This window comes from Populus alba, chromosome 10, assembly GCF_005239225.2.
Source record: "Populus alba chromosome 10, ASM523922v2, whole genome shotgun sequence".
NCBI lineage: Eukaryota > Viridiplantae > Streptophyta > Magnoliopsida > Malpighiales > Salicaceae > Populus > Populus alba.
Window position 1 is genome coordinate 14971744 of NC_133293.1, and position 27799 is coordinate 14999542.

The 27799-nt window shown below is 33.4% G+C and overlaps 2 protein-coding genes and 2 long non-coding RNA genes across 4 annotated transcripts; all 4 read left to right on the forward strand.

Annotated features, from left to right (window-relative positions):
- The first annotated feature begins 895 nt into the window (after positions 1-895).
- LOC118046262 (uncharacterized) lies at positions 896-2085 on the forward strand. Its single transcript, XR_012171045.1, has 3 exons — positions 896-1342; positions 1436-1480; positions 1558-2085. It is a non-coding gene; the product is annotated as an uncharacterized lncRNA (long non-coding RNA).
- A 6736-nt stretch (positions 2086-8821) lies between these two features.
- LOC118046255 (probable N-acetyltransferase HLS1) lies at positions 8822-11699 on the forward strand. The gene is made up of 3 exons (XM_035055081.2): positions 8822-9220; positions 9456-9589; positions 10303-11699. Exons 1-3 carry the CDS (start codon positions 9038-9040, stop codon positions 11174-11176), a joined length of 1191 nt encoding a protein of 396 aa, XP_034910972.1. The 5' UTR covers positions 8822-9037; the 3' UTR covers positions 11177-11699.
- Positions 11700-13535: 1836 nt separating this feature from the next.
- LOC118046243 (inactive protein RESTRICTED TEV MOVEMENT 1) lies at positions 13536-14563 on the forward strand. Its single transcript, XM_035055075.2, has 2 exons — positions 13536-13906; positions 14124-14563. The coding sequence occupies exons 1-2, from the start codon at positions 13685-13687 to the stop codon at positions 14370-14372; spliced, it is 471 nt and encodes a 156-aa protein (XP_034910966.1). The 5' UTR covers positions 13536-13684; the 3' UTR covers positions 14373-14563.
- A 731-nt stretch (positions 14564-15294) lies between these two features.
- On the forward strand, positions 15295-25953 carry LOC140956013 (uncharacterized). The gene is made up of 3 exons (XR_012170934.1): positions 15295-15506; positions 20257-20301; positions 25795-25953. It is a non-coding gene; the product is annotated as an uncharacterized lncRNA (long non-coding RNA).
- Positions 25954-27799: the final 1846 nt, after the last annotated feature.

The window sequence follows — 27799 nt, forward strand, 5'->3', positions numbered from 1 at the left end:
TCTCTGCAAAAAGGTGCAGAGAATTGGACAATAAGTTGTTTGTGGGCCCATTTGCATGGTGGCGGGAAATGGACCTGCTTTGTTAATGGGTTTCTGATACTCTCTGGCCTTATACGAATCACCAGTCCAAGCTTCAAATGCACAGTGTTGTTGATAGGTAATCCATCCATGTTTTTCTCGTAATTAGCAAATTATAAAATTTCTAGTAATAATTTTGATGACTAGGATAGAAGCATAGTTTTAGATTCCAAGCGCAAATAATATATATCTAGTTTATTTAGCGTAGATAGTACTAAAAAACAGGTAAAAAAAAGTTATTTCAGTAGGTTTTCATTTAAATTAAGGTTAGTATTTATTTATTTATTTTTATTAATATATGTGTTCCGAGTCAGTTTACGTGTACCTCAACTAATCTCATACGGGATCCTGAAGTTAATAATCATGTAAATCTCTATTGACCATCATATTAACAACCATAAGATTTAAATCTGAGATCATATGAAAAGCAAATCTTCTTGGTTCAAAGTTTTTACCATTTGATCACCTAAAAAATAATTTTATTTATTTATTTTATTATAAAAAAAAGGAGAAAAAATAGAGCTACATGCTTTCTAATATTAGAATTTATTACATGACTATCACGTAACTCACAAATTCACACTGGAATTCGATGCGCTTTTAAAGTTATTTAATGTCACATGCTAGCTAGGTTATAAATACTAATTTTAATCTGGATGGAAAAATAACATAACTTATAAAATGACTAATTTTTTTCATTAGTTTTCCTCAGAAACTACCTGCATTCAATAAATTAAATAGATAAAAACTATTTACGCTTTGATCATTTAATAGCTTAGGACCACACACATCATTTTCTTTAACGAGGCCACCATTTCCCTGATGTTTAAAAATGCAGATGAAAACATTGAAAAGATGTAGACTGGTTTTAATTTTAGTTTTTTCGTCTCGAGAAAATAAAATATGGTGAATGTTGGTGTTTATTAACAGAAATTCCAAGTAGTTGTCAATAATCCCATAAATAGGGAACAAGCACACAAGAGCTGAGGATGAGGACAGAGGTGCATCGTGCTGGTAATTTTCCACCACAAAGAGGGATGAATCCGTTACAAGCCAACCAAAATCCCACGACCCCACCACACCCTCTCACTTCCCAGCTACAGTATCCACACAGTGAAAAGAAAACGAGTCAGTGAGAGAGAGTCCGAGCGTCAGCGATCAGAAAATTCCGAGGCGAAAGAAAACACTTTCACTTGAAGACCACGCCTCCTTCATCGAAGATCCTTTCAATGATGTTGCTTTAACCACCGCCCGGATTTATCAGGTATCAGGATCCTTCCATTTTCTCTCAGCTTCTCACACCAACCAAAAAAAACCTTATTTATCTTCCTAATTATTTTTCTTTTATTTTACGCAGATTGTTCTGATGCATGGATTCAGAAGAACACACAAGCGCTCCAAGGCACGTGATTTAACCTCTTCTCAATTGCTGCATTTTTCATTTTATTTTCTTAATTTTTAATTTTTAGAGCAGCACAGCGATCGACACTGGAAGACAATTTCTTACCGTACGATGACGCATCACTCTCGCTCGGTGAAGCGAAACAAGACTTGGAATTTTTGAAATGGCAGGAGTGTTCAGACCAATCTATCGAGACCGTGCTTTTCAATCACAAAACTAATGGTGAAGTCAAATCCAGCGGTCATGACGATGCTTTGAAGAGTTTTGTGCGGTCGTCGCAAGAAGAGGAGAAGATCTAGGAGGATGAGAGGTGTGAGTAGCATTGTGGATGATAGTGGTGCGATGCATGGGCGTCCTGGTAGCGGTACTGACGTGGCTATTGGCTGTGTAACAGTGGGGTCCGTCTTCGTATGTGGATACGGACGCTGGGAGTTCTGATTCGGTGTGGGCGAGAGCTAGTTGTCAATGTAAGTAAAAACTGAAAAAGATTAATGATTTGCATGTTTAGAGTAGCGTTACCATAGGATTGGAGGGTTAGAGAGTAGCTGGTTGGTTGGTTGGTCTTTGTATCCTGGTCTCGTTTTCATTTTTCGCGTTTGCTCTTATTCCAGAGACTTAACATAAAATGAGTACCGTATTAATTTTTTTTTTAAAATAAAAAAACTAAAACGGACGGGTGATTTTCATTAGTTTAATTACTGTACATACATTCAAAGTGCATACTGTTGATTACAACCGATTTTTTTCATTTTGATTTCCAAACTTTTTTTTTCTATCGATTGAGTCCTTCAATTGCAAAATTGATAGCCAATTATTTTTTGTTCGTTGAAATGAAGCAAAATTTAAAGAAAGAAAATCGGTTTGAAAAGGCATTAAAAATAAGTGGTGTGTTCGAAGTTGGCATGAGAAGTTCAATTTGATCCTCTAATTTTTTTAAATTATACCCTTTTTATCCCTTACTTTTTTTCAAATTCAATTTTATTACAAAAAATTATTGCTTTTATCTTTTAATCTTTAATTTGTGAAAGAAGAGGGGAGTATCACTGGATACATTATTCTAGTATAGAGAGAGTCATTATTTTCGTCAAACTATAAAAATGAGTGATTTTGGTGTGTTCAAGTTTTATTTGATAAAATGAGTATGATAATGGTTATTTTAAACTTTAATATCGTCTAAAATGTAAATCTAAGTCGACCTAAATCTAAGAAGAGTAATGACTTGTTTTCTACCTCAATAAGCAACACACCATCTAATTATTATTTTTAAAAAAAAATTGAGGTGAGTGATAGGTTATTCGCTTATGTCAAAACCAGGCACGCAAGCCTTGGCTTTAAAATCACGCACTTGTGTTTTTCTTTCCAGAGACCTAGATGAGTGAGCCTGAGTTTTTTATGCGTTTTTTTTTATGAGTTTAGCCATAACATTAATTGTTTTTTTTTTTTTCGTTTAATGTATTTTTTGTCCCATGATTTCATCCTTTTTATTATCAATGGTGTAATTTTTTTATTTAAGTTTAAAAAATATAATATTATCATTTATTATCATTCATTTTTTAAAAAAATCATGTATGCTTTTTCTATCCCTGGATTAAAATAAAAGAGTTTTTTTCACAATAAAAAGCACTTTCCACATATAAACAAAGCATTATAGACAACTATAGTGTTTTTTTATGTTATTGCACAGATCTAGAGACAAATGATAACAAAAAAGAAAAGAAAATGTTGATAAAATCAAGTTACGAGTTTGACATTGACAAGTACGGACCTGGTATAAAGAGTTTAACAAGACAATTTCATTGACATTAAAAAAGATCACTATTGGGTCATGAAAGAGACCGCACTTGTTGTCTTAACCTTGATTGCCTCTTGACATGCTAGTTCTTGAAACACACATGTATGCATACGTGTGTGTGTTGCTTCCATTTTCTCTGTGTCAATTCGATTTAATCACAAAATCAAGTTTTTTTTTTATTTGGTCCCTAAATTTGTATGTCCCTTTAATCTAATCTTGAATTTCATCCAACTTATGGCTAAAAAAGGATTGATTAAGGCCTAACTAGAAAAAAAATAAGGGATATGATAATAAAGAGACTCATTGCCCAACTGAATCACTTTGCTAGGATCATGTTCATGATCTAAGTTGTTAATTTGATGGCTTAACCTAATTTTGATCGGGGTTGATATGATAATATTTTTTTTATTTTTATTTTTATTTTTTTATAACTTTTCAATGTAGTTCCAGACTTAATCCAACCCTGAGTTCAATCAAAACTCTTCAAACCCTAACTAGAAAGAGAACAGGGAAGAAAAAAGAAAGAGACAAATTATCCAACTAAGTTAACTCATTGTTGATGTGTCTATTACTTGGATCATAAAATCTTATGTGTTAACTAGGGTTCAATATAATATATCATTGTCTTTTCATTTCACTTTTTATTTTTCTTTCTTGATTTAATCACTTGATAGTCTAATGTGTGGCATCTAGGCTAGGGTTAAATTAAAATAAATTTGAAGGAATAAAATTGAAAAGAGTTAAAGAAAATTCAAAACAAAATATATAGTAATTAAAAAATCGATGATTAATTTTTTATAATTTTTTAAAAATATATTATATTCAAAATAATAAAAAAAAATTCTAGTAATTTTTTTTAGCTTAAAGTATTATTCATCGAATAACTTTTAAATGATAATGAAAAAGTTAAGAAAATAATTTTTCTAAAAACCTTTTTTTTATGAAACAATCTGATCTGTGGTGCTTGAATGAGTTCTTCGTTGGTACCTCGAAGTAATATAAGATCACACGCCGAGAGAGGTTATGATCCACGTCAAGTTTATAAGCACTGAACAATTCAAACATAAATTCCTACTAGTATCCCTGGCTGAACCACAATTCGGTATATCACGAGCAGTTAGCAAAATGTGTTATGATAAAGTTTCATATGTGGATTCTTAAATTCAAGTGCGAAGTCTGTTTAATTTTTATATTTTAAAAATATTTTTTAAAATATTAAATTTTAAAAATAAAAAAATATATTAATATGTATTTTAATATAAAAAATTATATGAAAAAGCAATTATAATTACATTAACAAATACGCTTGAATCATGATTAAAAAAAGAGAAAAAGAATCTCAAAGTGTTGATTTAGATGCCCTTCTCGTTATTATCTTAAACTCGAATTTAAATAGAGAATGCATACACCGAAAAAGAAAAAAGTCCGGTTAATGCCGGAGATGGAACAGAAAGAACTTTTAAAAACCGACGGAGAATATATATATATATATAAACTAATTAAATATGTAGAAGAAAAACGAAGGCACCCTATGTCCACACGTGTCCTGGACATAGATACTTAACAATTTTGTTTCTATTGCTTAGGTGGCCTGCACAAGATTATACGAAGCCCAGACCACTTTTAAGTTTTAACTCTTTTTTTTTTTTTTTTAATCTTTCGGTCTGTGATAATAACAAGGGGGCCTCTCTCCAGGCGCAAAAAGCGTCCTTGTCTAATAAAAAGGCGCGCCTGGCTTGTTTTCTTCCTTCTTCAGATGGCCATAAGAAACTCACGACACCAATCATCTGAGTTGTATCAATTTCAAAATATATGTACTCAGTGGATATAAATTATTTATTTTCAAGAAATAGGACACGTGTTGGAACTATAATTAGCTAGAATTTCTGCTACATCCATGCGTCCAAGACGTCAGTGTTGGGACAAAAAAGACCAGTACGTGTCATATACATCTTTTGCATAACTCTTTTTTTTTTTTTTTGGACCTGGATATCAAACAGTGTTGCCTCTTTATTCCTTCTTATCCCCACGTACCACCTTGCTAAAACTCGGTGGTAACTCGCCAGGGAGAGTTAAAAACGAGTATAAAACACATTTTACTCCTACGCACAAAGACGAAAAAAAATCAAGTCTTAATTAGATTGTGCAAGTAAAGGGAAAATAAATAAATAATGAAAGCGTGCATGTTGGGATCTCGGAATTTGTTATTCTGCATGATTTAGGATATATATATATATATATAGAATCCTAAAATCACCATATTAATTGTATTATCCAGAAAAACAAATTACTATCCGAAAAAAACACGACGTCGTAGCTAGTTATGCATCCTGACTCCCCTTTTTAGGGGGCTTTTTTCTTTTCTTTTTTTTTTTCGTTGGCGTATGCTAAAACATTGATAAAAGTTCAGTTTCATAGTATAAATTATATTTATACGTCTCTTCTCCATCACTCGTTTTCCTGACTTGCAGATGAAGTGTTTTTGACAGAACATTCAGGTCTCTGAGACGTGGGACATGTACTTGACCATCCCTCACTTTTTTTTATCCTTCCTTCGTCTCCTCTCACATTATCTTTGCTAAAATATTTATACTTACACATTAGATAATATCAGTTAAAAAGGAGTGGTGCGAATGAATTGTAATCTCATGGATAAAGATTAAGGTCGGTTTTTTTTTTTTGTTTTAAAAAATATTTAATTTTTATTTATTTTAAATTGATATTTTTTTGTTAGATCATTTTAATGGATTAATATAAAAAATAATTAAAAAAAAATATTATTTTAATATATTTCTAAATAAAAAACACTTTGAAAAACAATTACAACTATACACTTAAACCCGTTATAAAAAATAATAAAATTGTAATATTTAAACTTGTAATTGCTCTAATTACTAAAACTATAATATCATATTAAATAATTATTTTAGCTTAGAAATTTGAAATATTAAATAGTGTTTTAAAATAATTTTATATAACTCTATTGTATAAAGTGAAACATTTAATCATAATGTTCTTAAGAATAATATAGTGTAGTTCATTGTTTGATGGGCTCACATGAATTAAAACTATATGACAATTGGCACTTTATGCCTTCAACTGATTTGCATTATTTTTTAGCGTGTCTTTAATTAGTGGGAGGCCCGAGTTAAACACGTCACATTTTTAAATTACAATATTTTTTTACCATTTAAACAGAGCTAGACAAAAAAAAAATGATGTAATCTGATGGAAAAGCATGGATATTTTTACCTGAAACTGGGCACGAAGTTGCTCAAAATCTATAAGAAATTGCTCATTTGTAGAAGGAAGCTCTCTACTGAGAGCAAGAACACGTTTTCCGGTCCCGTTCTTGAATTAAAAGTAATTTTGAATAAGTAATAATAATAAGAGAATAATCCTTAAATAAAATATAAATTTAAAAACCATAACGGCTCGTGAACTGAACCATCAGGTTCTTAGAGGCTGCTTCCACGTCAAACAAGAATTAAAAAGTATTTTATATTTAAAGTATAGTTTAATTAGTTTGATTATAGATTTATTTTTCTAGAAATTATTAATTCGAGTCTTATAAAAAATTATTAGAATTTACATGATAAATAACTTTGTAACTCGTAAAATTAATCGAATTATATTCCATCTCATTTGAATATAAATAAAAAAGTGAATTAAAAAGTATTCATGACTAATATTTTCATTTTATTTTTTGAAGATGATTGATGGGATTGAGAAGAAAACTGAAAGAGATTATCTATGCCCAAATAGATACTGAAGAGATCGACGATGATAGCTCGAGCTCGGCGGAATTGGTAATCACACGGGGAGACATCAACTACTGCTAGTGGTGTCGTTGTTGTTACCGCCATAGCCACTACTAATCTTTGGTTTCGGTACATTTTATCATGCGCAGGGTGAGACGACTATAGTGGGAGAGAATGAATCCTAAGCTCTCTCTCTCTCTCTCTCTAGTTTATCCTTTCGGGTTTTTTTCCAGCCCCGACCCGAATATGAACCGGGTCTGTATGATTATTCATGGGATGTGGGTGGAACCACCATCGCTATCGATCCCTCAAATCATATGGATTCTTTAAACGAGCTAGAAAGTTACAAGACAAAAAACCAATCATGGAAGCGAGACTACTTTGCAAAAACAGCTGGGATCTGAATGAAGTAGCAAATCATGGGGTATGGAAAGGCATCATAAGTATGCCCTGAATGATTGATACATATTCCTTCCATGGCCTACCTGTTTCACATGGTTTTCTATATGAATTTCTTGGGCTTTTTGCTGTTTGCTCCATCAATCAGTGTGGCAGCAGAGAATAAAACAGCAAAAACAACAAAATGAATAATAACAAATGAATACCACAATGCGCACATCATTGGTGGCACTGCCACTAACCTAGCCGACATCTCGTTTGGAAACGCCAGGAAAGAAGAAGCTTTCTTATGTGTTTTCACACTCTTGACAGAACACCGCTTACCGAAAAGTATAATATATTAATGATTATATGCCCAGAAAGATTTATCCTGTTTTCATTGTTCTATACTGGGTTTAATTTAACGAAACAAATTGTTTCTATAGCTATTTTTTGAGACTGTCACAGTTATCATATTTATGAGAATCGTTTCCAGATCTTCTCGCAATTCATGAAGTATTTTAAAGTTAACCTATGACACGACCTCCCTTCTTACATAAGTTATTGTTATTTAAAAGAATGTGATCTGATTTACTAACTAGAGATAAATATTAAATAGCTATAATTCTACTTGCAAACGTCGAGGAAGTGGGTATACAACAAACCTTCCACACCATCAATTAATATTCTGTCTTTGTAATTATTAACAGTTTGTTTTATAAGTGGGACTCGAACTTGAGTCCCAATCTCTCTTATTTTACAAAACCATCGACAAATTACTTGGACAAAACTTTAAAAGGGCCCTGCATGATTTTGAGCAGCAGCAAAAGCAAGATTATCAAATATATATGAAGTGTAGGGTAATGCAATTATTCCCTTGTACCGCATAACAAGAACTCAAATACCAGAAGTTTTTTTCATAAAGACATCTGCTGTCTATCTTTTGAGCTTCATACATATTATATATGTATGTGTGAATAGATCAATGGATGAATAAGCCCCTGAGCTGGTTTAATGACAATTAATTGTGCCTTTTGTGTGGATAGATTAATGGGATAAAGAAGACCAGTATAGAAATTAAGCAGCCACCATATAATTGTGCCCGTGTTTCTGTTTGTTTTATGAGGGACTACAAATCTTATGTCCTCATTTCAACTGACATGGAAAAAGTAAATAGAACATAGAATGATTACAAAGATTCAGAGATTCTGGGAATCATTTTGGTAACATTATTGTTCCGTTTTTGTGACACAGCATACATGCATATTGATAGTTTACTACTTATCGTCCTAAATATTAACCTAACTAGTTAAAAAACCATATAGGTGGATTTATGGCATCCCGACCACACCAACAGTGTACGCAGTCATGGTGAAACTGGACGGTGTAACATTGACAGAGCCAGCTAGAAACAAACAAAAGGGCATAGATATATGTAAGAGAAAGAAGAAGTTAAATTAAATAAAGAAACAAATAGGACTTCTTCATTATATAAGAAAGTAATTGAAGAGGAGCTAGGCTGTGGCAGCTAGCCTATTCAAGAAAGATTCAAACCATTGAAACAATTTTATTTCCCATTTGAGATCGAGTAACAAGTTATACTTGCTTTCTTTTTAGCCAAAGATCATGAGTGGCAGTATAGAGAACAAGGTTGTAATAAGGGAATACAATGAAGACAGGGATATTAAAGTGGTGGGGAAGCTTGAGAGGAAGTGCGAGATAGGATCTAATAAGGAAGTCTCCATTTTCACCAACATGATGGGCGACCCTCTATCTAGGATTAGGTTCTATCCTGTTCATGTTATGCTGGTGGGTGAACTACAGCTACGGATTCTCTCTTTCCATTACTAGCTTTCTCCAAATCAAAGTATAGGGAATATGATCTAGCTAACCTATAGTGAAATATTGATCATTTGTCTTTCTTCAACCTTTCTCTCTACAATCAAGGAAATTGACTCCCATGTCCCCCATAAGACATATGTAGCTAGCTTTCTTGATTGCTAACTAGCTACTTGACCACTGATATGCTTGAAATGGCCTACAGGTTGCCGAGCTGCGTGAAAATGGGGAACTTGTCGGTGTAGTTAAAGGATGCATCAAATGTGTGGGGACTAGATTTGGAGCATCATATGTAAGGTTGGGCTGCATCCTAGGCCTTCGAGTTTCTCCTAGACATCGGTATCTCTCTCTCCCCCGCTATTATCTGAGTATAGTTGCAAGTTGACTGCTTTTTTCATGGTTAGTTTCCTGAACAAGGGAACCTATGTTGAGGATGTTGAAAAATTTGGAAAAGCTAATTAATTTGTTGCAAATATCATCGAACTTATTTTTCATAAAACCATCATGATATATAGTTTATCATCTTCTTATTTGTTCAAGTATCTTGATAAAGATAATCCCATCAATATTGAAAGCTAACGGAATACTAGCAGGCTTAAGCAATTAATAATCTCGAACAACAAAGAAGAATTTTATTTTTTTATAAGCCAAGATGTAGAACACAAACACATGCTCGTGACTTGTGAGCATCCTCGTGCATGGAGATAGGAAGTAAGCAGCTACTTGGCTTCTTTTTGTTCTTAATAAGGTGAAAAGAGCAGATTTGAAACGAAATTCTACTTTGTCTTAATTTCCTGCTTTGTATGGATAGTCCCAGTTGATAACCCGTTTGCTTAGTTAATATAAAGATACTTTGAGAATAATCTATCTTATTTTTCCCTCATAATGTCATACTTCCTTGCCTGTGTTCTTTGTTATAATGTTTACACTAACAAGATGAGATTACGTTGGAGAAATCAAAGACATTCGATGATGCATACATAGTATACGTTAATTTGCTTGCATTATGCTAATTTATGAACGTGTACATTTGTGCAACCTAATTAATGCAGACGAATGGGGATCGGGCTGGAACTTGTCAAGTCAGTTGAAGAATGGCTGATAGGAAATGGGGCACACTATACTTTCCTAGCAACTGAGAAGAACAACGTGGCCTCTACGAATCTCTTCACTTCCAAGTGCAATTACGTGAACTTTACCTCGTTGGTCATATTTGTTCAACCAGCCAGTCTTCCTGTAAAGGGCCTGTCTCAAGACATAAAAATAGAGAAGCTGCAAACAGACCAGGCCATTTATCTGTACAACAATAAGTTCAAGAGCAAGGACATATATCCAACCGACGTTGATGCTATCTTGAAGGAAAAGCTGAGCATTGGTACATGGGTATCTTATTTCAAAGAAGAGGAATGGATTAGTTTGCACAGTAACGAAAGGAATGAAGACATCATCACCAGAACTCCAAGTTCTTGGGCTATGTTTAGCATTTGGAATTCTTGTGAGGCATACAAGCTTCATATAAGAAAGTCTCACCATCCGTTCAAGTTTTTCCACGCAACTTTAAGCCATGCAAGAGACAAGATTTTCCCTTGCCTTAAATTCCCAATATGTCACTCGCTACAGAAACCATTTGGGTTCCTCTTTCTGTTCGGGCTTTATGGAGAGGGAGAGAGGCTCCAAGAGCTCATGAAATCCATATGGAGCTTCGCATCAAGATTGGCTGAAAATGTGAAGGACTGCAAGGTTATTATTAGTGAGCTAGGGGTCTCTGATCCTCTAATAGAGCATGTGCCCCAAGAATCCTCCATGTCCTTCATCAATGACCTCTGGTACCTGAAGAAAGTGAATGACATCGCCGATGACAGCGAGGAACCCGTGGTCATGGGGCAAGTAACAGGGAATGTATTTGTTGATCCAAGAGACTTTTAGCACACTGTATAACCTTAATAATCTTAAAACCTGGAGTTGCATAACTTGGAGCTAGCTAGGTGCTAGAGCTTCGTGCTGTTGCTCTACATGTTTTTTCGTCGTGTTGAGTTTGTTTCTGTCATGCCTAGTACTTCACACTCTAGAAAACGGCATGTGTGCATACTAGTGCTGAAGAAGTCTGTTTAAGTTAAATAATACTATCATCATGAATGAGCTCAAACACTACTGGCAGGTTGATGAAGCTATGGGCGAGCAATTTGGTTTTAAATTGAATATTTTGGTTTCAAATTTTAATCATGAAACTAAATCCATCCGAGTGGTTTGTTCAAAGCTTGCTTGATTTTGGTTATAGTGTTCTTGAGCCTTTAATTTTGGTTATAGTTCATGATGTCACTCCCCCAACAGTGCCATTATAATGAAGAAGTTCCATGGAGAGATGAATCCACTACGTACGAGGGGAGTGGCATTATAAATTAATATAATGGCGTCATCAGCACCCCAAATCAACCCCCGACATTTATAATAATTTCATTTTGTCCATTATTTGATACTTGTACTCTTTTCAAAAAAATTATTGAAGTTTTGTACTATTTTTTGTATTCATCAAGTCTCTTGATCGATCATGTATTTTATTTTGTTACGGCCGTCTCTCCATTTTAATATCATTAAATTATTTCTGGATATTTTTTTTATAAGTCGTTATGATAATTTGAAAATAATAATATACAAAAAAAGGAAAAAAAAAACTAACATGCAATTAAAACAAAAACAAAACAGAGTAAAAATATGTTTTTTTGTCAAAATTAATGTGAAAACAATAGTAATATCGAATAGGAACTAATTATTTCTGTCAAAGAAGAAAACATGGTGCAGTTCCTAGTTTTTCTTGGTTTTTTTCTTAAGAGAACAGCCTAATTTTTCACTTTTGAATTGGTCAAAATATTGAGAATTTTCTTAATGACTAGACCCAATAACTAGTTGATCTATGGTTGATCAATATCACATACCATCATGTTTTTGTTTTTATCAATGGCTTGTTTCATTTCCTCCCTTATTTTATGTATTAGTTTATTATTCTTAACTTGTAATGACAATTTTTTTTTTTTATAAAAAAACTCTTTACAATTACAATTTTACCAAGATGGGTCGCATATTTCAATGTCATTATTGTAACTTCGACTCTGTTTGTTTTTTGCATTATAAAAATTCTTTTTGAAAAAATTAAAATTTTTATTTGCTTTAAAATAATATTTTTTTTGATATTTTTAGATTATTTTAATGTTTTAATGTTAAAAATATATATATTTTTTAAAAATATTATTTTAATATATTTTCTAATAAAAAATACTTTAAAATACAATCATAATCATACCCTCAAATACAACACAGTTGAGGACATGTATTGCATGGTTGGATGCATGCATGATGCACGTGAGTTCAAATCCAACTCGGAGCTAGGTTGAAGGGAGATGATTCATGTAAATCTCCTTGTCGTGATGATTATTAGTAAATGATTTGTCTTCGATGCCGATGGGACTAACCTAGTGAGTTGAATCTCGGTTAAGCAAGAGTGAATGCGGGGATATAGTACAAAATCGCAGCACACGCATCCAATTTAGTTGATCAAATAATAATTACTTCATGAAAACCATATAAAAATAACAATAATTATTTTTTTAAACTCTAATAGAATATTCATGTTCAATTTCTTTACAATTTATTGTGTAACAGACATCTATAAAATTATTAAAAACTTTATTGCAAATATAATCATAAAATCTCTCATCTCATATTTAAAAAGTATGGTATACTCAGATAAGTAATAAGTTTTTAATTGACTTTTTAAGTATTAATTTAAATAAAGATTAATTATCTCAATTAAGACTGGCACTTTCTAGGAGAGAAAAACCCAAGTTCTCACGCCTAGCACTTGTTTTTATATATTGAGTGGACGACGCTTCATGTGCTTGATATAAGAATATCGCAACACATAGCATGTAATCAACTACAATAATTTGTTAGCCATCTCGGATTGCTGAAAAAGGAGTGTTTTTTATTCTAAAAACTCAGTTTTTACTTTTTAGCTTTTTTTATTGTTTGTTTTTGTGTTTCATTAAAAAAATTGATTTTTTAATTTTTGTTTTAATATTTTCAAATCATTTTAACATATTAATATAAAAAATAATTTTTAAAACATAAAAATTATTTATTTTAAAATAAATAATATTTTAAAAAACAATTAGAAAAGAAAACACTCGGAAACATCATAAAAAGTTACAGCGGGAATCATTGCTTTTATAAAGTAAAGCCATTTCAATTCAATTATAGTACAAGTTAATTATATTCCTGTGGAAGTGGAACAGCCGAAAGCTTGCACATCTTTTCTTCCTTTTCAAAAAGGAATAAACCTAGAAACCTTAACTTAGAAGGAGAACAGATTTTGGGCTTTCATGAGCTAGTATGAAACAGGCATAGCGATATTCGTTTTTGAAGCAACAAACTCTGAAGATGATCAAGTTACAGGCTGGATCATACCTCCCATCTTACTCCAACGACAAAGGATTCGACTGGGATCATAAGGGGAGAACTGAAATCTCCCACATCTATATTTCTCACGATTTTCGCGTTATCCGTTTTATTGAATTTCAGTATGTTGAAGAGAGTGGAGTCCTGTCCAAGCTTTCTCCGACGCTCCTTGAGAAGAATTCTTTTGGTTCGGGATTCATTGTTGTAAGCCTCTCTTTGCTCACTCTATGTATATTGTCCATTGATTTGAACTTCGATCAAAGTTTCCTTCTCTTAAAATTTTATTTGCTCACTCTATGATGTATCATGCTTGTTTGTTAAATCAAATCAAAAGGGGTCTGGATTTGATATTGTTAATCACTTTAAGATTTTTATTCGTCGAATTTGGAATATATATGTAAACGTTAAATTTTAATAGCAGGTTAAGCTTGATTATCCGCATGAGTTTCTCAAGGGGATTAGCGGCCGCGGTGTTGGAAATGTGAACTCATTGACATTTACTACGAACCGTGGGACCTATGGGCCATTCGGTCGCAAGGAAGAATATGGTCCTGAATTCGATTTTCAAACAGGAGATAAGCCTCTATTTGCTGGATTGCATGGATCCTTTGATGGCCATGGTCTTAAAACAATCGGAATCTATGTGAATCCAGAAAAAGCCAGTCTCTGAAAGTTATCATCGATCTGGATTAGCTAATAACTGTCAATCTTATTGATTCGTATCTTTCTTTTCTCGTAGACGTTTTACCCTCTCTATTGTGCTAATTACATCTTGCGGTGAAATATTCTCCATTCCAGGAGTCCAAATGATGTAATACCCCTTCATCTTTCTTGAATTCTAATAAACCAAGTTCTTATGAATATATTTTTACCAACAAAATATTATATTAAAAAAGATTTACAAAGTATAAATTTTCTAGAATATAAACATGTTTTAGTAAAGATAAGATATAATGAGTTTAATGCTAGTTAGATCTAGTCATGATTAAGCATGGCAGTATATCATTAAAGAACTCTAAAACGCGTGGGGAAAGTACTGTAGCTTTCCCCACGGTTTTCCCTGCCATCGTCTCTGCATTATTGTTGGATGTTTTCGCTTTCCCACGAAATATATTATCACTGTATAGGTTTTAAAAAAACGACATCATGATGGTTGAAAAATTAGGCTGCCCGTTTTTTTTTTTCCCTGTAATCGGGTCTTCTTTTCCTTGAATACTGAATTGTCTGCCATCTTATCACCTTTAAAATAATTAAATGATCTTCTGAGTGGTGCATTAAATAAATATGGCGTTGGCATCATTATACATACATGCTTGCCTTTCCGTTTTCATTGTTTCCTGTTCCATTTTGGTTGCCATTTTTGTTATTTGAGTATATTGTTACGTCTCCTTCTCCCCAGCCAAAAGCCACACTAGCAATCAACATCCACCATTGTTTTTCTGCCTTCTCCAGTGGCTGAAGTGGATCACCAGCAGCTCCATCGTGGATCACCATCCTTACGACAGACCAGCAACAACAGCAAGCACCTCCCGCAGGCTAGGTAGCTTCTTCTCTTCTTGCTTTTCCACGTGAATCATGCATCTCTCAGCTCCCACCTCTCTTATAATATTTGAACACATTGTCACCTCTACTCTTCCCCAGCCAAAAGCCACACTAGCAATCAACATCCACCGTTGTTTTTCTGCCTTCTCCAGTAGCTGCAGTGGATCACCAGCAGCTCCACCGACGACCACCAACAGCTCCACCGTGGACCACCATCCTCACGACAGACCAACAACAACAGCAAGCACCTCCCCCAGGCCAGGTTGATTCTTCTCTTCTTGCTTTTCCACGCAAATCATGCATGAATACTGTAAAAAAAAAAACCCTGCAGAATACATGAGTAATTAATTACCTGTTTCTTGCAATCTGCTTTGCCAAAGGAAATAGCCATTTGGTTAATTATTAATTTCTAATTATTATTAGGAATTGGTTACATATATTTGGTGCTCCATTTCTCCCTTTTGCAATCCGGCTCAATCTAAGATCATTTAATTCCACTGATTAGTCTCCAAGGGGATTTTCATAAGCTCTGCCGATGTAAAAAGTCTGCTTGGAGTTGTGTTTTTATATTTCGTTAGGCATAAAGTGTCTTTCCGTTTGTGTCTGATTCTGCAGTTTGGTTGTGCATCGTTTGTGGCTCTTTTCATCGTTTGTGTCTTCTTTCTGGTTTTGGCACATAGCTGTTATGCTCATAAACTATCACATATTAGAATTAATCCTAAAAAAAAAATTTCAACTCCAGAGGGAACAGACTTCAAATTCTTCTTCAGTAATAAACTTTTTAAAATCTGTTCTCAAACTCGGTTCCTTCTCCTCTTTCGCAGATTGTCGCCTTCGTCTACCAATCAAAATTATTAATAAATAATTAAAAAAAAAACTCTTTGAAAGAAGATGAACTTACCTTGACAGTGATGTTGTCTTTGTGAGTTTTCAAAGCGGTGGAGACGACTTTCGGTGGATCATCTTCCTCAACATGAGGTAGCCACGCATCAGCGTTCTTGAAGCAAAGGAACACGCTTCTGTCATAAGGACCAGCAGTACCAGCGAGGTCGCCCTTGTGGAAACATTCTCCATCTTCTCCATCGAAAATTAAAAGACACGTCGTCGTGGTCTCTCGGTTGCTTTTGAAATCAGAGAGTGAAAAGAGAGGTTTTGATAGTGGTCGTGAAGATAAATTGAGGGATAGACTAAATTAGCTAGGAAAAGCGAGTGGTATCATGCTCACGAAAGCTGAGGCAGGAATCAATGTTAAAAGCAGAGCAGAAGCGGCTTATGATTTATTCTACTGAGTTTATGCATGATTCCGAGTTACATGAGTTGTAAAAGAAAGACCTTTCTCTTCTGGGAGTGTTTCACTCTCAGAAGTGATCGAGCCCACATCTCTCTCGGCGTTGAGTCGGGGTCCCTGCATTATTTGCATGAGAGATAAAAAGAGAGAGAGTTGACCGAAACATGGTCTTCGATGTTGTTGATGGGTTATTTGAAACGGAGCAATTTGGGTAGATGATATAAAATCAAATACAGATCATACAATCCTAACTCTCAAAAGAAAATAAATAATGCTCGATAAGGAAAAGAACAGGAACAAAGAGAGGATCAATCTGTAATGAAAACAAGGACTGATGATTGTACAACTGTAGAAGCAAAATTCACATAAATATATAGTAATCAGTCGGACCAGGAACGCTCGATTCCCCTTGCATGGATGCACCCATGCATGTAATTATCCTTCGTTATGGAAGAACCATCTCTAGCTTGCACGAATGGAAGCTTGAAAGGTTACTCCTCTCATGGAAATGAGTAGGATACTATCTAAATGGCCTTTCTTGAAGGAAAGAATTAAACGTGGGTTTGATAACCACAAAGTTGAATGCTACCACCATGGTGTGAGAACAGAAACGAAGAGTACCGCTGCAGTTGATTGCCATTTAATTTGGTTGAGACTTGAGAGGAAGAAGAAGAAGAAGAAGAGAAGTGACTCAAAAACATAAAGGAGGGGGGAGCTTTATGTTAAGGCAGCTGTGTAATATCGGGGCGCACGCATACTATACGAACTCTACCTAATCTTATATTCCCGCATGCACGATTCTCTCTTTAATGTACAGTAGTTACACAGCACGTTTCCACAGGAAAAGGAGAGAGAGAGAGATGGACAGTGGAGGGTTTTTTTGGAGGCAAAGCATGGTGCCCTAAAGCTGAGGCTGTTTTCTAGGCCTTAACCACCACGAAGGATCTTTATATGGAAAAGCGTTTGAAAATTTTGGCTCTCCACCCCCCAGTTTTTGTTTCCATCTATTGTGTCAAAAAGGACTCTAAATTCTTGGCACTGCCTTTCCAATTGTTGTGTTCTGGCAAGTAGCTAGGGCTTCTTTTAAGAATTTGTGATGATGCTTGCCTTTATTAATAATTAAGTACGTACTAATTGCTTGCCTTTATTAATAATAAGAGAAATTCAACATATTAAAACGAAATTAAATTTTAGTGGAAATTTTACTTCTTTTGATGCAGGATTGGGAACGAGATAGCGGGCTATCTCCCATCATGTATTATTTATATTTCCCATCGAGCAATGAGCCAAAACAGTATTATCTTGATAACAGCCCCACAAATAGTCCCAACATTAGCACTGGCCAGGACACACAAAGCAATAAATTTAGATTGCCCCATCCCTGGTCTCCTTGCCAAGTTGCTATAAATTACACCAAGCACTTATTTTTTGATCACAAGAAACTTTCCGCTTTCTACCAAACAACAACTCATAAAGTTTTATCTTCCAAAGGCAAGCTACAAAAAACATAAAGCAGGGTGTTCATAATTTAGAAAAATAGAGCTCGGTAAGAAACAAAATTTAAGATTATAGAAATTTAGATTTTAACACCCGCAAAAAATTTGAAAGAAAAAATAGACTAACAAAAATTACAAAGATTATAGCCCTTATTCTTTGCAGCTTAAAAATTAATTTTTTTAATATTTTAAATTGTTTTGATGCATGAATATTAAAAATAATTTTAAAAAAATAAAAAATTTATATTATTTGAATGTATTTTCAAGAAAAAATATATTTTCAAAAACAATATTTACTACACTTTCAAACACTCACTTTAATTATGTGAAATATAAATATATTTATTTATTGACATAAAAAAAATTACAAAGATTATAGCCCTTATTCTTTGCAGCTTAAAAATTAATTTCTTTAATATTTTAAATTGTTTTGATGCGTTAATATTAAAAATAATTTTAAAAAAATAAAAAATCTATATTATTTTAATGTATTTTCAAGATAAAATATATTTGAAAAAAAAAATATTTACTACACTTTCAAACACTCACTTTAATTATGTGAAATGTAAATATATTTATTTATTGAGATAAATATAAAAATAAAATTTATATAAAATAATTCTAAAGTAGATTTTTAAATTTTCAAAAGCAAAAGATACATGGAGTTCATTCTATCTACATTTCTACATTGTTTTCATTTTGCTTTTCTCAAGTACATCCAAACTCCATATACTAAGAGATAAAAAGCTAGAAAATTATTATTATTTTGAATATATTAAATCGATGTAAAAAATTAAACTCTTAAAATTATTTTAAAAATATATTTAATTTAATATACTATTTCAGAAGAATTGAATTTTGATATAGTCAAGCAATCTAAATGCAATTGAAATGTATAAAACTTATATACCTAAGAATAATATGCATAAATTAAGTAATGTAATGATATATTAAGATTGGTATTTACATAAATTAATTAATGGTTAACTATAACATAAACCAAGAAAATGAAAATAATTTGTTTTTTTAAAAAAGATTTAATTCCTTAGAGTGTTACAACATTCATTGAAAATATCAAAATTAATGTATGTGACATAAAAAAAATATGGTTAACTATTATGTACTAAAACATACATGGTATTCTTTTAAATAAAGCTTTTCAAGATTTTAATTATATAGTTCGTGGATTTTATTTTCCATATTTTTATTTTTATTTTTTATCATTAAAGAAAAATATTTAGTTTGTTTTAGCATTTCAAAAGTGTTTCTAAAAAAATTTTAAAAAATTGTATTTTTTTTCATTTAAAATTAATATTTTTTAATTATTTTTGATATACTAATTTCAAAAAACAATTTTGAAAAAAATAATATATTTAATATATTTTAAATAAAATATATTTTAAAAAATAATCATAAATATTATCTCGGGACATAAATCGTATATTGAAGGCTTGCTCAAGAATTAATGGAAGCACTTGGATTTGATACGTAAAAATCGATAAAAATAATACCTTATTGTTAAAAAAATAAAATAAAAAAATGATGGGTGAAGATGAGAGGTCTTCTAAGTTGTAATTGCATTTACCGGGATTGTGATAGATTGTGGAAATTATTGCCCTTATTCTTTGCAACTTATACCATTTTGTTTTGGTTTTCTTACCCTTTTTTCATTTGTGTTTTTTGAAGCACTTGCTTCAGTTGTGATACTAATTTCTTTTACCTAAATATGTTACCTCATCTTTTATTTTTATTTTTGTTTGTTCTTTCATGCCTGATTCTCCATATCTTATGCCCCATGTCTGTTTATTTTTATCCTTGCACATATTAATCAAAATTTAACTTTGTTTTTCAGGTCTTTTGATAAAAAAAAAATTACAAATATTATAACCCTTATTCTTTGCAGCTTATACGATTTTGTTTTGATTTTGTTACTTTCCTTTGTTTTTTTCTTTTACATTTACCAGGATTGTGATAGATTGTAGAAATTATTGCCCTTATTCTTTGCAGCTTATACCATTTTGTTCTGGTTTTCTTACCCTTTCTTCATTTGTGTTTTTTGTAGTACTTGCTGGAGTTGTGATACTAATTTCTTTTACCTAAATATGTTGCCTCATCTTTTATTTTAATTTTTGTTTGTTCTTTCATGCCTGATTCTCCAGATCTTATGCCCCATGTCTGTTTATTTTTATCCTTGCACATATTAATCAAAATTTAATTTTGTTTTTCAGGTCTTTTGAAGGGGCTACTTTTTTTTATCATCAGTATTTTCTCAGGTTTATTTTATGCATCTCTCTTATTTACTTTATCCATTTCTATTTCCTTGCATGCTTAATCATGATTATGGTATTTCTATATTTAGCAACATATAATGTCTTTTTTTTAATCACTTAACATTTTATTGTTATATCTTCATCCTTTCCTGAACCAAAGAGTTATGTTTTTAGCTAAGCCTACCCTATCATCATGTCTTATGATATATCGAACATTTCAGTCTAATATCATTCCTTCACCTTCCAAGATAGTTAATCTTTGGCCAGCACCTAATTTCATTTTTTTTTAATTATCCCTGTGTTTACATGGTTTCTTTAGAAAGTGCATGCCATTAGCATTTTCTCTATCCCTGTGTTTTCCTTCACTTAGCCATGATCCTGTACTAATCATGGTTTTTTTGTGTTTTTCTTTCATTTACTTTGGTTTTTTATTTGTATGGTTTATTTAGAGCAACAACATGACAAGTCCTCACGGACATGTTCAACCGGATGAGTATGTGTCATCTTCTCCATACTCACAATTTGTCTTGAATGACTACGAAACCCCTGTTGATAGAATCTTGCTATCCGATAACCCGAGCTCTTCAAATACACCATCTGCTCCACAACATACTCAAGGGGTTGGCACTTTGGTTTGTTCACGCCATCACATAGATATACAAACCACCTTCTCCTTATCAAGCAACATAGTGCAAACTGAAAGTAATGAAATTAATGCAGCAAGGTTATCCAATCCTCCACAGTCTACCGCCCTTGCTTCATTTCACTGTAATGAATCTGAAGGATTCTCTGAGCAAACCCTTAATCATCAATCTACTATAAGCCAGGCATCATATCAGAAAAAAAAAAGCGTATGTAATCCAATCATGTACCTTTTGTATCCATTTCACCTGTATTTATGATTGCCTCTTTTATATCATTCGTTCAACTCTCTTAACTTTATTTTTTACAGGTTATTTAATTGAATACATTGATTTTGGGGATAAAACATACAAGTGTAACCATTGCAACGCTCTTTTTTGGTTGCAAGAACGCTTGGCCCGTTCAGCCAAAACAAACCCATGCTTTACACTTTGTTGTAATAGTGGGAAGGTTGTGCTTCCTGCTCCACAAGAAACACCTAACTATCTTGATAACCTCCTTAACCCACACATTGGTTCATCGTCCAAAAAGTTTCGACGTGAAATTCGTGCTTATAACTCAATGTTCGCTTTCACGTCCATGGGGGCTGTGGTAGATCATTCTATTAATTCTCGGCCTGGATCTTATGTTTTTAAGGTCAATGGATATTGCCACCATCTTATGGGTTCTCTTCTACCCATGGATAATAGAGGCCCCAAGTTTGCACAACTTTATATTTTCGATACAGATAATGAGGTTTCTAACCGGCTGCAACCATTCTGCAATGAAAATTTTCAATCAAGCTTGGATAGTCAGATTGTTGTTGGTCTAATCAATATGCTTGATTCATCTAATCAATTGGTTCGTTTGTTCCGTCATGCTGGGCAAAGGTTTGGGGATGTCGAGGTTCCAGAATTCAAACTTCGGTTAATTGGTAAAAGAGATGATGACTCAAGGCAATACGATGATCCTTCTTTAAATGACATTGGTGGTTTGGTTGTTGGGGACATTGGTCATTGTCAATCTGATCGGGACATAATTATTGAAAGTTTATCTGGAACACTTCAGAGGATCTCAAAGCTTCATCCAAAATTTATGTCCCTTCATTATCCACTTCTTTTTCCATATGGTGAGGATGGTTTTTCACACTGATATTCCATTAGCTCATCAAGAGCAGCAACCACCTAAAAAAAGGCAAAAGGTTTCAATGAGAGCCTATTATGCTTATCTCATTCATGAAGAGAAAAACAAGAAAGCACTCTCATAAAAGGCGGACGATTGTACCAGCAATTTTTGGTTGATGCATTTGTTAATGTTGAAGAGGAACGTTTGGATTTTATACGTGCAAACCAAGAAAATCTTAGAAGTGAGCATTACAAGGGAATACATGATGCTGTTACTAGAGGTGATATTGATGGATCAACTACAGGGAAAATTTATACTTCCATCATCTTTAACAGGAAGCCCTCGGTATATGATTAATAATTACCAAGATGCTATGGCCATATGTAGGTGTTATGGGAATCCTGATCTTTTTATCACATTTACCTGCAATGTTAATTGGCCTGAAATTCGCCGAGAAATTAAAAAACAAGGAGCTATCAACCTGAGGACAAACCTGACATCATAGCAAGGGTATTTCATTCCAAGCTAATTGATATGATGTCATTCATCAAGTCCGGAAAACCTTTCGGACGGACAATTGCTGGTATTTCTATTTGATTTCTTAAATTTCAAGTTTCTATTTTTATCCTTCTACAAACATCCATTTTTACTTCTTTACTTGCATTTTCTCTTTTTAGATGTTTGCGCTGTGGAGTTCCAAAAAAGAGGTTTGCCACATACTCATTTGTTAGTTTGGCTAGCTCCAGAATTCAAATTCCGTTCGCCTGAGGATGTTGACTCTATTATTTCAGCTGAAATACCTGACAAGCATCAAGATCCTATTTGCTATGAGATCGTTTCAAAATTTATGATGCATGGTCCATGCGGCGCTGCAAATCCAAAGGCTCAATGTATGGAAAAGAATAAATGTTCCAAACAGTTTCCAAAAAAAAACAAAGATGCAACCATCTTTGGTGAGAATGGCTTTGTTTACTATAAACGACGCATGCAACCTATGGGTCACATTTTTAGAAATGGTATTTCCCTGTCAAATTGTCATGTTGTCCGTACAACAAAGAACTTTTGCTTCGATACCATGCACACATTAATGTTGAAATTTGTTGTCAATCTCTGCTCATCAAGTATCTTTTTAAGTATGTTAGCAAAGGAGCTGATCGATGCAGAATGGTTATGAAAAAAGATACTGATGATGAAATACAAGCTTATCTAAATTGTAGATTCATTTGTCCATATGAAGCAGTATGGCGGTTATTCCAGTTCCCAATCCATTCAAGGAGCCCAGCTGTTGAAAGACTTCAAGTCCATCTGCCATTACAACACCATGTGTTTTTTTCAGGTAATCAATCCTTATCGTCAGTTCTTGGGAGACCTGGCATTAATAAGACAATGCTCACAGAGTGGTTTGAGCGCAACAGGGTTGCTGTCGATGCACGAGATCTATTTTACTCACAGTTTCCAAACAAGTATGTTTGGGATGCTAGGCAAAAAGAATGGATTGTTAGATCACGTGGATTTTGCCTTGGTCGCATTGTGTATGTCCATCCTGCAGCTGGAGAGTTGTATTTTCTCAGAATGTTACTTAATCATATTAAAGGAGCAAAGAGCTTCGAAGACTTGCGGCAAATCTCTGGTACAATATTTCCAACTTTTCAACTTGCATGCAAGGCTTTGGGACTCTTAGGAGATGATAAAGAATGGTCAGATGCATTTTGGTGAGGCTATTCCAACAGCTTCTTCTCCGCAGCTAAGGCAACTTTTTATTAATATTATTATGTTTTGTGAGGTTGCTGATCCAAATAGTCTTTTCGATCAATTTTGGCACTCTATGCATGATGACATTGAATATCATCTGAGATCTTCTTTCTCAATGTTGAACGTTCGTTTGTCTGATGACGAACTTAAGAACTATGTGTTGTATGAGCTTGAGCAACTTTTTAATGCTTCCGGGACATCATTGGAAGATCATAAACTTCCAATGCCAAATGGTCGATTGATGGATGAAGTCAGGAACAAACTTTTAAGGGAAGAGCTTAGCTATGATCTTGCTGAGCTTAGAAATAATCATTCATTGGCTATGCCACTTCTTAATCCATGTCAAAGAAACATCTATGATTCTGTTATTACATCTATACTACAAAAGAAACAAGCGCTCATATTTGTTCATGGTCATGGTGGAACAGGAAAGACTTTTTTATGGCATACAATTATTAATCGAGTTAGATCTGAAGGTTCAATTTGTTCTTGCTGTTGCCTCATCTGGAATAGCTTCTCTTCTATTACCTGGAGGGCGAACAACCCATTCTAGATTTAAAATTCCATTAGAAGTTAATGAGAGTTCAACATGCGAGATTAAACACAACACTCACCTTTCACGACTACTGGAGATCACATCACTCATTGTTTGGGATGAGGCTCCAATGAATAATAGATTCTGTTTTGAAGCTTTGGACAAGTCTCTACGAGATGTTCTTAGACTTAACAATCCATTTGGTGGCAAGTCTGTCTTATTAGGTGGGGATTTCCGACAAATTCTTCCTGTTATACCTGGAGGAACAAAAGAAGAAATAATTAATGCTTCTTTTACTAGCTCATTGCTATGATCTGCATTCACATTCCTCACTTTGAATCAAAATATGCGACTATCAGTTGAAGGTTTAAGCCCATACCAAAAGGATGAACTTAGACAGTTTGCAGAGTGGATCCTTTTAATTGGTGATGGACAAATATGTGATTTGGCTGTTTCGGATGATCATGATGCGGCATTTATCAAAATCCCATGTGAGCTTCAGGTTGAAGTAATTGATTCTCCAATTGCAGCTATTGTCTCTACCATATATCCTGACATTGAAAGGGCTCATCTTGACCCATTCTACTTTAAAGACAGAGCAATTGTTACACCGAAGAACCTAACTGTTTCTGAGATTAATAATTTTATCCTTGATATTATACCTGGTCATAAATACAACTTTCTTAGTTGTGATTCTATCCAAACAACTTCTGGTGATATTGACAACATCGATTTATTGTATCCAATTGAATTTATCAACCAGCTTGACTTTAATGGTGTGCCCCAACACAGTATTTCTTTGAAAATTGGCACACCGATTATGTTACTTCGGAACCTTAGTCCCTCTGCTGGTTTATGCAATGGAACAAGGCTTATTGTTTACACAGCTTGCCGAGCGAATTATTGAAGCCCAAATTATTATCGGTTCTAACATTGGAGATCGAGTTTTTATTCCACGAATTGTCTTTCCAGTTAATGATAAAAAATGCCCCTTCACAATCAAACGGAGACAATTTCCTATTAGGCCTTGCTATGCTATGACTATTAATAAAAGCCAAGGACAATCACTTAAGATTGTTGGTGTCTTTTTGAAAGAACAAGTTTTCAGTCATGGTCAATTATATGTTGCTTTATCAAGAGTTACATCAAAGAATGGACTTAAAATCATTTCCCTCGATCATGAAGGAAAACCATCATGTTATGCCAAAAACATTATTTACAAGGATATCATTCAATTATTACCAAAAGGTAATCTTTGTATCCATTGTTGTATCTTTTGTGTCTTAAAATTCCCTATTCATAACCTTGAACATCTATGAGTCTTCTTTCAACATAAAAAAAAAAAATAGTTCCATTTTAACTATAATATATTTAAGTTTTTGCTTCTTTTGTTTTTTGCTGTATGCGGACAATAATTTCTCATGCTCCTCTATTTTTCATAAAGTCTTTTCATGTCTTTTCAGGTTAGTCTGTCACTTCGTCTGCTGTTTATTTTTCTACTTTGGATCAACGACTTCACTCCTTGCCTTTACAGTTTCATGTAAGTTTTTTTTTCTTCACAACCCTTACTCCATGCTTAGGGTGATTTTAATATTGAGTAATGAGTAGACATGCTAATTCTTGATTTTTGTTGTTCCTAAGGATTAATTTGTTTCATATACTACTTTCACCTCTGCCATACATGTATGAAAATAATCAATTGTCATACACATGTATTCATGATCTGAATTACATTTCCTACAATTAAATAGAATTTATGCTTTTATGATGACACTTTTCTGCCATATTAGCTTTATATTTTCAGATTTGGGTTCCATTTAGATCTACAACTATGTTTATATTTTAATCTCATGTTTAATTATTCACTTATTTGTTCAATTTTTCCTTGCTTTTTTTAAATGCAGAGTGATGGCTATTCATTTACACAACATTAAAAAATATGTTTTCTACCTTTTAATCGAGCTCGAGTATGTCGTGTTTGGATTCCAAAACAAAATGGACAAGCAACAAACTTCAATTGCCCTATTTGTTGATCGTGAGGTATGCAACATATTCTACTAATATGATCTTTATTATTGTTTTCTTCAAATTCTTGCCTCTGCTTGCATGCTTTTTTTTGGTCCATTTTTTAATTTCCCACACAATTATGCAATGTCACCACTTATTTGCCTTTTTTTAATGAACAAGGGTGGTGCAATACAAGGATCAGCCAAATCTAGAGATGCTGCACATTTTTCTTCAATCATTATTGAAGGTGGATATTATGAAGTCAAAAATTTCTACACCTTTGAAAATCGCTACATGAATGCTGTTGTTGGCCATGAAGCTGTTGTTGATCTTAAGTCTGACACCAAAGTCACTCGCCTCAATTCTCCCCCACTTTCAATTCCACGATATTACTTTAATTTGACAGATTTTGCACATGTCCTTAACAAAGAAAAAGGATCAAGACTTCTCACAGGTGTTCTTCATTCTTACCCTTATGTACCAAACTGTATCATGCATAGTTTTTTCATTCACTAACATGACTATTCAATTATTTATATAGATGTTCTCGGTAGGCTGAAAGCAATACAACCAATAGAAAAGATTTTGGTTCGGGGCAAACACTTGAAGACAAAAGGGAGTTCATCCTTGAAAATATACGGTTAATGATAAATTCAAATTATTTATTATATTGAATTCCTCCTAGCATTAGTCTAATATACTTTTATTTTGTTTTAGAGGCGAGGAGCTTCGTATCACTTTATGGGGTGACATTGCTCGAAGTTTTGACGACGCTTTCTTTAGCAGAACAAGATTCTCCTCTTATCGTTGCTTTTGCTGGTTTTCGTGTCTCTGAATTTAGAGGTTTCCTTTGTTCTATCATCAAGCCTACCATCATTCAATGTTATTAGATTTTCGGTTCAAAATTTCATAACCTCTTCACATTAAATATACACCGATAAATATGTGGTTGTTACATTTTTTATAGGATCTGCAAATCTAATTGCACCGCAGCTTCAGTTTGGTATTTTAACCCGGACATACCAGAATTATTAGCATACAATCATTAGTAAATTTCTATATTCTTCGAACCTTTTGCATTTGTTAAAATCCAATTTATGTATTAATGTTTAAATTAATTCTCAACACCTTTTTCTTTATCTTTTTGTAGCTATGCTCAAATGGCTGTTGACTTACACCAGCTGCCTCCATCATCAGGAGCTGTCCTCTCATTGGAAACTCAGATAAATGAAAATAGAAGAACAATAAGAGAGATCCTCTGTATGGACCCATACGAACACAAGGTATCTATTATGTTATTCTTTAAATGTTACTTATTGCAATTCATGTCATGATGCCCAAGCCCAACAATTATCTAATAAAGATAGATCGTCAAATATATTGTCTAGGATCAAGAATCATGGCATAGAAGTTCAAGGCCTATAATTTTATATCTGATGGCTGGTTCCAGACCCCTATAAT